The sequence below is a fragment of the Rhynchophorus ferrugineus genome, unplaced genomic scaffold (genome assembly GCF_030347505.1).
Source record: "Rhynchophorus ferrugineus isolate W39M unplaced genomic scaffold, kcgeb_rfMv2 rfM6, whole genome shotgun sequence".
Classification (NCBI taxonomy): Eukaryota; Metazoa; Arthropoda; class Insecta; order Coleoptera; family Curculionidae; genus Rhynchophorus; species Rhynchophorus ferrugineus.
The window spans coordinates 2,247,960-2,260,025 of NW_027472585.1; the positions used below are offsets into that span (position 1 = coordinate 2,247,960).

Consider the following 12,066-nt stretch of genomic DNA (forward strand, 5'->3'; position numbering starts at 1 on the left):
AAAGCAATTGACCCTATCTTTGGTCTCTGGTGTAATAATGTTTATGTATTAACACTACTGTTTTTTCTATTAAATGCATCTCCCTGCATTACACAAGATCAAGTGGATTGATTCTTTTGAGTCTGTGTCCTGTTCTGATGTTATCCAAAAGTTGACATATGAATGGAGACTTTCCTCGTATCTCCTACAATTCTCTTGATTTCCTTGAGTGACAGTCGGTATCTGAAGGTCAATTATATTAATTGAAACATATAACATCTATTAGAAAAAATCGAAATTACTTTTACTTCAGTCTTATATATTTTAAAGTCTTTCTCTTTTTTCTTTTTTAAAGTAAATTAAAGTAAATTCGGTCCTTTATATACATATAGTTTGTTCAAAGTTATTTTGTACATATGTCGTTTAAATTTGTGACATCAAAATCTTTGGCTTCGCTTTCACATACAAAAAATTCTAATCTAAATAAAATAATTGAGCAAAAATATTATCAGATATAATTTATTTTAACATTATAGTACATTTAAAAACTACAGTTAATTATACAGCCGTATATAGTTTATAGGTTAGTGTTATAACTTCTTATCGCTATTACTTTCAAGAATTTTGCATACGTCTGACAACACGACGACTTTGACAGGCTCATTCGTTTACCCGTTCGAACTAATCAGACATCATTGTCTCTCTATTTAACTAGAATAAAATGAGAAGGAAAATATAGTCTGATTCTAAAACGAATTTACAAATTGCGGCAGGAAATACATTAAACTTCTTGATGGCGTATGTACAAATAAACTTTGAATAAACCATCAGGAATTAACAAGAAAACTTAAAAAATGAGATGATGCTTTAATGAATGGATAATTTAATAAAACAGTTTTAATTTGTCGATTATTTGTGTTTTATTTAGATAATCAAAAACGATCTGTAGTTGATAAATTTATCTCATCCTTAGTGCACTTCTTCAAGTGGTCCTCCCTCAAGGTCTCGATGTTATTTTTCCTCATGATGTCGGCGAAAAAGGCGTGAGAAGCCTTCTGGTCCTTGCAGCCCGAGGATGGTCTGGAAACGATCCAGTCTCCCGTTATTGTCTCTCCGCCTTCGCATATACGACATTCTCCTTGAATAATGAGAAATGTGAATGAATTATTAGGCATATAAATAAATTTTAAAGGGTTTACTACGACTGTAGCTACGTTTATAACCAACTTGATGGCGAAGCTTCACTGGCAGGCTTCGCTTGGGTAGCAATGGGTAGGCCAACTAAAGGTGCACCCCTGATGAGGAAAAATAGAAACAAAAAGACAATGATTGAAAATAAGGAACGCTTTAGGCCCCGGGGTCCGCTGCCTAGCCTAGATGATTTGACAAATGTTCTAACTAAACTAGAACACCAAAAATTGTTCTCCGTGCCGGGAATCGAACCCACGACCTCCGTTTGGAGGCTAAACGCTTTAACCATTACACAATAGAAGCAGTGGTACTTTATAAACAATATTTCTACGAGGTCTTATAAGCTACAGTTAGTGCCTAAAAAGCAAACTGAATAGTTTCTGCACTGAACGACTTCCGAATTTCGGCCGCATCAGCTCAGTGATAACATTACACCCAAATATCTGATAAGTTAAGATAAAAAATATGTGAAAACTTTGTACATGCCTTTGAAATTTGAGCCTTTACCTCGATTTCCACCCCCTCCCCAGGAGATCCAGATTTGGTTACAATACTTTGGAGAAAATATATTGTAGCGATTTTTCACAATATCTATTTTATATATTATAAAATCCTTAAAAAACTAGTTTGTTGGTCTATTTATAAATATTACCTTATAACTAAACTAACCTACAAACAAAAGGATTCTTCTATCTTTACGCGATACGGCTGAAATAATAACTTGTGCTTTCTGTTCGAACGGTATTTGCGCGGTAACATTCCAATGTTCCCCAATCATGAAGCCGTCCTCAACTGCAGGTTCCGATCGTACTGCAGTAATTTCATCTCCCGAGTCCGTCTTTTTGATGTGGAAGTTCATGCCAGAGGCCCGACTATCCCAGTATCCTACTACATTACACAGAGCACCTATAAAATATCGCATCGTTATTAGAAACAAATTAAAAATAATAATTACACAGCTCTGCAAAAAAATTCTAATAGCTGTTTAGGCTTTGTGACGTAATCTTTAACAGGTCAATTGAAAAGTTCCCGGCCTCACACATAGATGGCGCTACTAGAATTAAATTCATATGTTTTTTAGTTAGCCCTAGCGCTCAAAAGATGCGTGTATAAATTTGACAGCTATTGGATCATTAGTTTGTGAATTATAGCATTTTGAGGGAAGCAACTTTTGTTATTGTGAAAAAAATTGATAAATGGAATTTGACGTCTTGATAAAGGGAAAAAATACAGTTTAAGCAAAAACTTGGCTTGATGCCGAGTTTTCGGACACTGTCCCAGGAAAATCAACCATCAAGGATTCGTATGCTAAGTTTAGACATGGTGAAGTGAGCACCGAGGACGCAGTGGACGCCCAAAAGAGGTTGTTACCGACGAAATCATTTAGAAAATCCATAAAATGATTTTGAATAACCGTAAATTGAAATTGAATGAAATAGTAGACACCCTAAAGATATCAACTGAACGTGTACATAATATCATTAACGAATATTTGGGTATGAGAAAGCTCTGTGCAAAGTGGGTGCCGCGCGAGCTAACTTTTGACCAAAAACAATGAGAAGTTAATAATTTGGAGTAGTGTTTGAAGATGATCAAGTATAATAAACCAGAGTTTTTGCATCGATATGTGACAATGGGTGAAACATGACTCCATCATTTCACTCTGAAGTCCAATCGACAGGGAAAACGCAACAATCGGCTGGCAAGGTTATGGCGTCTGTATTTTGGGATGCGTATGGAATACTTTTCATTGACTACCTTGAAAAAGGAAGGACCATCAACGGCGACTGTTACATAGCGTTATTGAACCGTTTGAAAGACGAAATCGCCGAAAACGGCCGCATTTGAAGAAAAAGAAAGTGCTGCTTCACCAAGACAATGCACCGTGTCACAAATCTATGAATTTGGCTTCGAATTGCTTCTTCATTCGCCGTATTCTCTAGATCTGGCCGCCAGCGACTATTTCCTGTTCTCAGATCTTAAAAGAATGCTCGCTGGGAAGAAATTTTCGTCGAATGAAGAGGTGATCGCCGAAACTGAGGCCTATTTTGAAGCAAAGGACTGATCGTACCACAAAAATGGCATCGAAAAGTTGGAGGGAATTATGTTGAATAAAAAAAGTAATTTTGGCAAAAAAATGTGTTTTACTATGGTAGGCCGGGGACTTTTCAATTGACCTGTTAGAACCTCCTCCTTTTTCGAAGTCGGTTAAATAAATTATAACACTAGATGCTAATATAGAGCCGATGCATCCTTCCACCTACCTAGAAATAGACCGTGATTTAAATTATATAGTTTAATTAACAAAGTGATAAATAGATTTTAAAAACTTATAAAAAATGTTCAGTACATATAAATGAATATACTAAATACTAATGACTGACCTTCATTTGGGGATCGTCCCTTTTTCTGTGAGTTAATTAAATTCTCGACATCCTCCAAAACTTTATTTAGTTGTGCCGCGTCCGTTGTCGACTTTAGTTTCTTCTCTATGAGGCTGTCAATGACAGTTTCTTCGGTGGACGGACTTCGTTGCTCTTCCTTGGATGTCGTATCATCGCGTACCTTGCCATAGCGATTGGTTTTCACTTCGTAATTATCCTCAGTAGTATATCTATGCCTGAAATAAACGTTTCAGTTAGTACAAAAATAGTAATGGAATTAATAAACTGCCAAGAAAGTAATTTCGGTGTACTCTTTTTCGGCTTCTTCCATATTTTCTTGTGAATGATAAAAAGATAATGGAGACTCAAATTTTCTTAAGCCGTAGGTATGGTACCAATAAAACTAACATTTTAACGAATTACATATAAGAACACCATAAAATGTTCAGGGAGTTACCTCAGCAACGGTATCAATTTCAAAAGAGTGAAGGTGTATGTAGGATATTTGTTATAATTTTTAATTAAAATATTCGTCTTTTTTTGTTTAAAACCCTTCATAAATTAAGTTGTTTTTTAATTCATTCAAATAAACGGAGTTAAATTAATTATCAAGACAAGACGACAGGTTGACGTTGGATTGCTAATAGTTCTGCAGTTGCTCGGAATGTTTATTGATGTAGTTAAGTGGAGTTCGGGCAAGAGTATCACAGCTGAAGCCTGTAAGGTCACAAAAGATAGATTGTGGGTGCATAAAGACCTTTAGCCACAAACTATTTCAGGTAAGAAACATTTAAACTTTGGGAAACACCCCTAGTCTGTAGATTACTGGCACATACATCACAGTGGTGCAAAGCCCCCAGAGGCTGATTAAAGTTGCTGTAAATTAACATAGCCTACTGGAATTTGGATTGAAGCCTGCAGTTGAACTTGCTGGGTGAACGGCCACCAAATTGGAATCTCGAGTCATCAAAATTTGGAAGACCATTTCGTAAAGGGCTATAATTATCGTCATACATTATTAAGTACAATAACCGTGGAAATTTGGGTAGAAATAGTGCTATTTCGAAGATCTTCAAAGGCAAAGCGCGGGTCAAGGCTAGCGGACGAAAGTACAATCGATAGTCAAAAGCAATCTTTATAACAATTATAATGTGTCCAGACAGAATAACGACCACTTACATCCCTGTAACCCTTTGTTTAGGAGGGAGATGATGAATAAATCAGTTTTTGTTTAAAATTTTTTTGATTCGCCTTTGTACTTTAAGTATTAGATGCGTTATTATAATTCTTTAGATTAACAAAAAAATAAATAAAATAAAGCCGAAATTACTTTCTTAACAACGAAGAGCTAATACAAGGAGTATGTAAATGTGTACACACTTCACACGTACTTTAGGGTGACGTTATTTTCTAAAGGGATCGGTATTAGAAGAGGCACCACCGTAAAGTTCTCGCCCAGATTGTTATCAGCATTGTTTAATTCCTGTTCGATTTTATCTAAGGGCACGACTTCGCCATCTTTAATCGCGTACATATTATTATGATCTTGCCTTTTCTTCCGGTTGTTCTTCCGTATGCTTTCGATGAATCTGATTAGTTCGGGGCTGGGGGGATTTTGCCGCAGGTACTCTCGCGTTTTGCGAGCCAGCTCTCGCTTAGCCTCCTTCCATTCGGTCTCTTCGTCGTTTGTTATGTTCGTGGGTAACGATATCATGAAAATTATTGTAATAACTACGTAAAAAAATGTCATTAGAGAGTCAGAGACTTTTAAATAATCAAACTTGTCATTTTTGATAGGTTTGATCTTGGTTAACAGCTGCGAACTAAGGTAAACGCGAATTTGTACGCATACATGTACGCCTGACATTTAGCAGCCAGCCATATCTAAATAATTGGCAATAAAATTATTTAAAAAGGTTAAATAGCATTTTTACTGTTATTAATTAAGTTGGTGCGGTTTATATTTTTAGCATATTGCAGCTGCACTGAATACTAGTATGGACAGTCACTGAAATATCTCAAAAAACGAAATATATTATCTTAAATTCACCAAAAAGGGACCATCCTTATACTATGGGGGTGACGAATCGAGATCAGCTTGATGATCTCTATCAGAGATCTAATATATGACATGTATCAAAACAGTGACTAGTTTTTTTTAATAAAATTATTTCAGAACAAATTGTTAATCTGAAAAGTATCCATAGAAAGATATATGCAGCTCTTTGAGGGGTGCAAATTATCCTTTCATGTGCTGTTAGCTAATATAGGACTTAAATGGTGTAAAGATAACCTACGAAGAGGTCGAATGGAACTTCCAGATATTGCTTTTAAAGAATACAATTTTTAAAAGCATATAATAAAATCAAGGAAGATCTATTATTTCAATATGTGTATTTAAATGAGATATGAATGTTTCAGAAGAGGTCCAATATATCCAATGGTCAGTAATGGCAAGATCATAATAAATATAGCGTTAAAACAACAAAAGTTGACGAAAAAAGGTAAACGGTGAAATAAAATTGATTAGGTTTTATTTGTCATAACATTTTTTAAAAGTTCTTTGCAGATATATTGTTCTTTATGCTGGAAACAGGAATGGTTAACAACCCCTTCGGTTTGGATGAAATCGATCAGACATATTGAACAAATGATGGAACTGTGAACAAATATTAGATACATTGGATATTAACAGCTTAATTATACACTTTAATGACATTTTCTGAATAAGGGATTGTGATTAAATGCTAAAAATTTACAAGTCGGGGTGATGAGAGTGGATACAACTATGGATATTATTGTGGAGTGTGAAAGTTTTATCTGCACAGACATGTGTGTAATTGTTCAGAATATTCATGAGCATTTGGCTAAAATGTGTAAGAAGAGAAAGAATACTAACTGTTTTGCAGATATAGCAAATGCATTAGGTAGAATGCAGCGACTAAATATAGTTTTATCAAGAAAAATGTATACAGGTAGTAACACAACAAACTAAAGAGTAATACAGTTATATTAAAATTACTTTACAAGGAAACACTGTACCGAAGGAAATAAAAACTAAGCCTAAAATGTAAATATGCTCTCCAATGAAAATAAAACATATTACTTGGATATATAATTGTCACCTGGTAGATTAGGCCTCTAGGGGATAATATTACATAAAAAAACGCTCCTAGACCTCCAACTCATAGGTGGTATGGAAAAATAGCGTAATCCTAGTAAAACACAACCCTAGCCTCTAAATTATTATAACAGGGCAATTGAAAAGTACCGGCCTATCATAGTAAAACACATTTTTTTCCCACCAACTTTTCGATACCATTTTTGTAGCACGATTTGTCTTTTGCTTCAAAATCGCTGGGGAACAGATCTGGAGAATACGGTGGATGAGGAAGCAATTCGAAGCCCAATTCACGGATTTTTGCCATAGTTTTCACTGAATTGTGACATGGTGAAGCAGTACTTTTTTTTCTCAAATCGGACCGTCTTCAAAAGATCCAATAACGCTATATAATAGTCGGTGTTGATGGCTCTTTCTTTTTCAAGGTAGTAAATGAAAATTATTCCATGCGCATCCCAAAATACAGACGTCATAATCTTGCTAGCTGACTGTTGCGTTTTCCCACGCTTTGGAGCGGTTTCATAGTGTGCAGTCAACTCGGATTACTGTCGATTGGACTTCGGAGAGAAATGATAGAGCCGTGTTTCATCCGCTGTCACATATCGATGCAAAAAATTGGGTTTATTACGCTTGATCATCTTCAAATACTGCTCCGAATCATTAACTCGTTGTTGTTGTTGGTCAAAAGTGAGTTCGCGCGGCACCCACTTTGCACAGAGCTTTCTCATATCCAAAAATTCGTGAATGATATGATGTATACGTTCAGTTGATATCTTTAGAGTGTCTGCAATTTCATTGAATTTCAATTTACGGTCATTCACAATTCATTCAACATTTCACATTTCATTTTCAATCATTTTGTGGATTTTTTAAATGTTTTCTTTGGTAACAACCTCTTTTCGGCGTCCATTGCGTCCAACGTCTTGGGTGCTCATTTCACCACGTCTAAACTTAGCATACCATTTCTTGATGGATGATTTTCCGGGGACAGTGTCCGGAAACTCGCCATCAAGCCAATTTTTTGCTTCAAGTGTATTTTTTCCCTTCAAAAAGCAATATTTTATTAACACGCGAAATTCCTTTGATGATATATTCATGAGATGTACTGTAATGTTAAAATAAATTATATTTTATAACGGCAGTTTTTAATTTAGTAATATAATATTTTATTTATTAACAGTTTAATTGTTAGTAAATAAAATGAAAACTTAAATTAAACTGTTAAATGAGCTAAAAAAAGGGTTGATGCGGCAATATTGCCACCTTTTGACGTCTTCAATTTAGATGACGTCAGTTCACTGCTATTTTGAATAGACTATAGAAACTATATTGTGAAATCCGCATTAAATTAAATCGTTTTAATGGAAGCCCAACAGCTATTCCTGCATGCCCAGTCCCAGCTATTTAATTAAGGTCGAAAATAACTTCAATTGGTAATTATCAGCGATCGCAACATAACCGACACGGACCAGAATAACCCAAGAGTTAGACACGCGGTTTCGGCGTTCAGTATGCCTCGAAAAGTTCTATTATATTTTTAGGCTTCCGCGGGCATAGAAAGGGCGATTTTCAGGCAAAAATAGTCCCGGAATTCTCAAGTTTATTGGGTTAGAATGTTTGATTAAGTGCGTATAGTATTTCCGTGCCGCAGATTTATACCATACGGTTCGAGGGAAATAGCCGTCAACACTAATTAGTGCTTTATAAAACATGTTTTCCGTTTTAATGAAAACAAGACATCAACGAAATTATGTATGTTTTTAAAATAGTTTTGCTCATTTAATTTAGTACAATTATAAACTAGTTGTTTGCTCTTGTAAATTATTCTTAATTATTCTACAAAATGAACTTGTTTAACTATCTAGTGGTTTGTGCAAATCTGTAAAGTGGATTCCACAGCCAGCTAGGAGAGAGCTTGTAAACACTGCTGTCTCATAATTCCCAATGCCAAGATATTTTTGCCAGGATTCAAGTTCATAATATTACAGAGAGATGCTTCATTTTTTATATGCGTGCGCGTGATTCTTTTTTTCGGTCGCCGTTCGTTTGTTTGTGGTGTTTGGTGTTTTCTTTTTGTTTTATCATATCGACTCCAGATAAATGTAAGTCGGGTTTGTTCCCTTATGTTTAGTTTCCTCTTTCTAATTCAATATTTTCTCTGTTATTTTATTTGGATTTTCAAAACCATTACGTTTGACAGGTGACAAACAAACGTCTTAATTCCCCCGACTGCTTGATTTACGTTAAGGCATGCGTTCAAATATTTGCTTTTTAATAGAAAGGTTATAGCAGTTTATTTTATTCAAATGTCAAAATTTGATTCGACATTATTATCGTCAACGTTATTTTTATCTTTTAGCGAGTTTTATTATTTAATTCTATTTTAATTAATAAACAGCGGCGACATATATTATTTCTGTTAGCGAGAATTTAATTGACACTGAAAACTAATAATAACTAATTAAATATAATAGAAAACTGTTTCATCAACTGTCATGAAAAAAAAATTGTCTGTTTTTCCAAATTTATTTGGATTAATTTATAATACTTCTTGAGTTCGATTTTTAATATACTGTTTAGAGCCTTCTTTGATTTGGTTGTCATATCATCAGTATGATTAGTTAGTTAGAGACTTTGTTGAACAGAAGTGCAACGGAGTTAAATAAGGCCAATAAAATGGTTGATGTATTATTTATATTGTAAATGGTCTCTTTGTCTGTCTTTTTGATGATTGTAGTGGTATATTTCTTCCAAACTTACATCTTCTAAACTACCTATCCTTTTCTTAATCCTTATATTTTAAATATTTTATATATTTTAAATAAATAAGATAATTATAATATATTTATATATAAAATTGATATTTGATATCATCAATTAAATCAATGTTTGTTTAGTGCATTTATTTATATCTAAATTAGCTGCGTGAAGTCACTTTCAATACATATAATCCTTTAATTATTTGTGTGTGGATAGAATGCAATCTTGCCAATACCGTTACTATTTTTAATTTCACTAGCTGCTTGCTGAATTACTAATTCAAACAACCTTAATATTAAGCTGGGATTGTTGTTGAAATTGGTTGTTTGTTGTTGAATAGAAAGCTCAGAGATATGTAGCTATTCGAGGGATGTAAAGTATCTTTTCATATATTGTTAGGTAATATAGGACTTAAATGGTGTAAAGATAACCTACGAAGAGGTCGAAAGGAACTTCAGATATTGACAGAAATAGATTACATGAACAGTAAATTAAATATACAATATCAATAGCATTGTAGTTTGTTTTTTATATCGTTTTTATTTAGTTATATTTAATTCCAAACTGTATTAATTAATAATATTTATAATCCTCGAATTTAGAAATATTCATACATAAATATTAAAATAGTGAATTATGTCAGTAAGTGCTCTTTCCGGTCTTTTATTAAAAGTATTGGTCATTTTTAATACATACCTTTAGTGTTAGTAGCTAGTGAAACACGGTAACAAAAACCGGAAAGTAATTACCGACACAATTAATATAAATTGAAATATATTTTTAATTAATTTTATGTAAGTACCAAATTGTAATTGTGTAAAATAATAAGACGTGTTTTAATGCGTTTTTTTTTATTTCAGTGTATGGATCGGTAATCGATTGTGTCTATAAAGAGCTGGCAAACGTTCAAATGGTCGTCGTAGCGGTTTCCGACAAAACAAAATCAAATATTTGGAGTAATGTATAGTACCGAATGTATTCGCTTATATTAAATCATTTGCAGACGAATATTTTGCTATTTTACTTAAAATATCGTCCCTCTCATTTTGGTTCTACTAAAACAAAAAAAACGATTTTTGGATGGTTATTAAAATATAATAGTCAATGTTTTAAGTAAAATTACTTTATTAAACATACCAATCAATCGCGGTATTGGGAAACATAAATAATTTATATCATACAAACAAAAGCTTTATCATTTGTATTATTAAATTGTTAGTGAAAGTGATAAAATATGTTATATTTGTATAAATTTTTATATACCTAATACTTTATATTTTACTGCTGATTAACATATATAGATAATTTAAATGCACGAACTGTAAATACTCAATAGAAAGCCTCAAATCTTTAAAGGTTTTTATAGTAATTAATCGAGATTATTTTGTCCACCCATCTCACACTATTCCTTGGCAAATTACCAACCGAATGATATTTAAACACATATTGACCCACTCTTTATATAGACCAATTGCATTGGAAGTTTCTTTCTTATTGGTAGCAAAAATCTCTTTCAAGTTTGCAAGGAAGGTAGACCAATTTCATATATTTATAGATAATTATTTTTAGTGTTTAAATACCTTAATATCGCATGTGTTAAACGACAATGGGAATGAATGAATACCGATTTATTTTAACTTTGTTTCAGGTGCGAATAATGAGTAATGGCATCGCAACATAAATCATCAGAAAATGTGAGTTATTTAATGAGTTATCTTCTGTTTTCCTGAATTGTTATGATTTTAGTTGTACCCTGTGTTGTCTTAAGATTATATGGAATGAATAAGGTGTTGTTATAGTCCAGTTTGATACCACAGACTAGCGTGTTTATGAGATTTCCAGAAAAAGTGATAAGAACCGATTTAGTGTCATCAGGAGCTTACCATTACCAATGTTTTTTAATTTAAGGCATCCAGTATGTCATACTATACATCTATATACTAGCTGCATATATGTTCTAGCTTTAACTATTCCATAACATGCTTTATTTACAACTGATCTGTTACTAATATGTGTTATATAAAAATATAAGAAAACATATTTGTTTGAGTGTAATGATGTATGTTTGTCTTTAACAAATATCTGTTATGCGCTTTATTTTTATATCATATGTTTATATTTGATTCGCCAAAATATTTCTTAGCATATAAAATGCACTATAGTAAACAATTGTGTTAAGTTAAAAAATATGAACGAATTTCTTGGTGCAAAGCTTGTTTGTTCTTTTCAAGAGTCCGCTGTCTGAGGATAATGTTAACCTTGCAAAAATGGAATTTCTTAAATGATTTGTTCTTGTTAGATAATAAGTCAAGTGAAAAGTCCCCGGTCTACCATAGTAAAACCCATTTTTTGGCAAAATTAGTTTTTTCTTATTCAACATAATTCCCTTCACTTGTGATACACTGATTATAGCGACCCTCCAACTTTTCGATACCATTTTGTAGTACTTTGTTTCAAAATAGGCCTCAGTTTCCGCGATAACCTCTTCATTCGATGAAAATTTCTTCCCAGCGAACATTCTTTTGAGATCTGAGAACAGGAAATAGTCGCTGGGGGTCAGATCTGGAGAATACGGTGGATGAAGAATCAATTCGGAGCCCAATTCATGGATTCTTACCATCGTCACCCACT

General features: G+C 33.4%; 2 protein-coding genes across 38 annotated transcripts in view; one reads left to right on the forward strand and one right to left on the reverse strand.

Annotated features, from left to right (window-relative positions):
* Window positions 1-880: 880 nt before the first annotated feature.
* On the reverse strand, window positions 881-5,436 carry LOC143198755 (uncharacterized). 3 transcript variants are annotated; one of them, XM_076408229.1, is made up of 4 exons: window positions 5,105-5,436; window positions 3,555-3,790; window positions 1,840-2,076; window positions 881-1,117 (listed from the first exon to the last, which is right to left on the reverse strand). In XM_076408229.1, exons 1-4 carry the CDS (start codon window positions 5,419-5,421, stop codon window positions 912-914), a joined length of 996 nt encoding a protein of 331 aa, XP_076264344.1. In that variant the 5' UTR covers window positions 5,422-5,436; the 3' UTR covers window positions 881-911. The 3 variants fall into 3 exon arrangements, with proteins under 3 accessions (XP_076264344.1, XP_076264343.1, XP_076264342.1); XM_076408228.1 differs by having other exon boundaries at window positions 1,870-2,076; window positions 4,946-5,436; XM_076408227.1 differs by having other exon boundaries at window positions 4,946-5,436.
* A 2,726-nt stretch (window positions 5,437-8,162) lies between these two features.
* Window positions 8,163-12,066, forward strand: part of Obsc (Obscurin) — a 79,056-nt gene continuing 75,152 nt past the window's right edge. For 5 of the 35 annotated variants that reach the window (XM_076408185.1, XM_076408186.1, XM_076408187.1 and 2 more), the window contains exons 1-3: window positions 8,660-8,777; window positions 10,296-10,391; window positions 11,084-11,129. In XM_076408185.1, the coding sequence (XP_076264300.1) occupies window positions 11,100-11,129 (30 nt within the window). In that variant the 5' untranslated portion in view covers window positions 8,660-8,777; window positions 10,296-10,391; window positions 11,084-11,099. Of the gene's footprint in view, window positions 8,428-8,622; window positions 8,778-9,710; window positions 9,835-10,116; window positions 10,230-10,295; window positions 10,966-11,083; window positions 11,130-11,181; window positions 11,351-12,066 lie in introns of those variants that run through there. The other 30 variants (XM_076408180.1, XM_076408182.1, XM_076408184.1 and 27 more) reach the window with 22 other exon arrangements.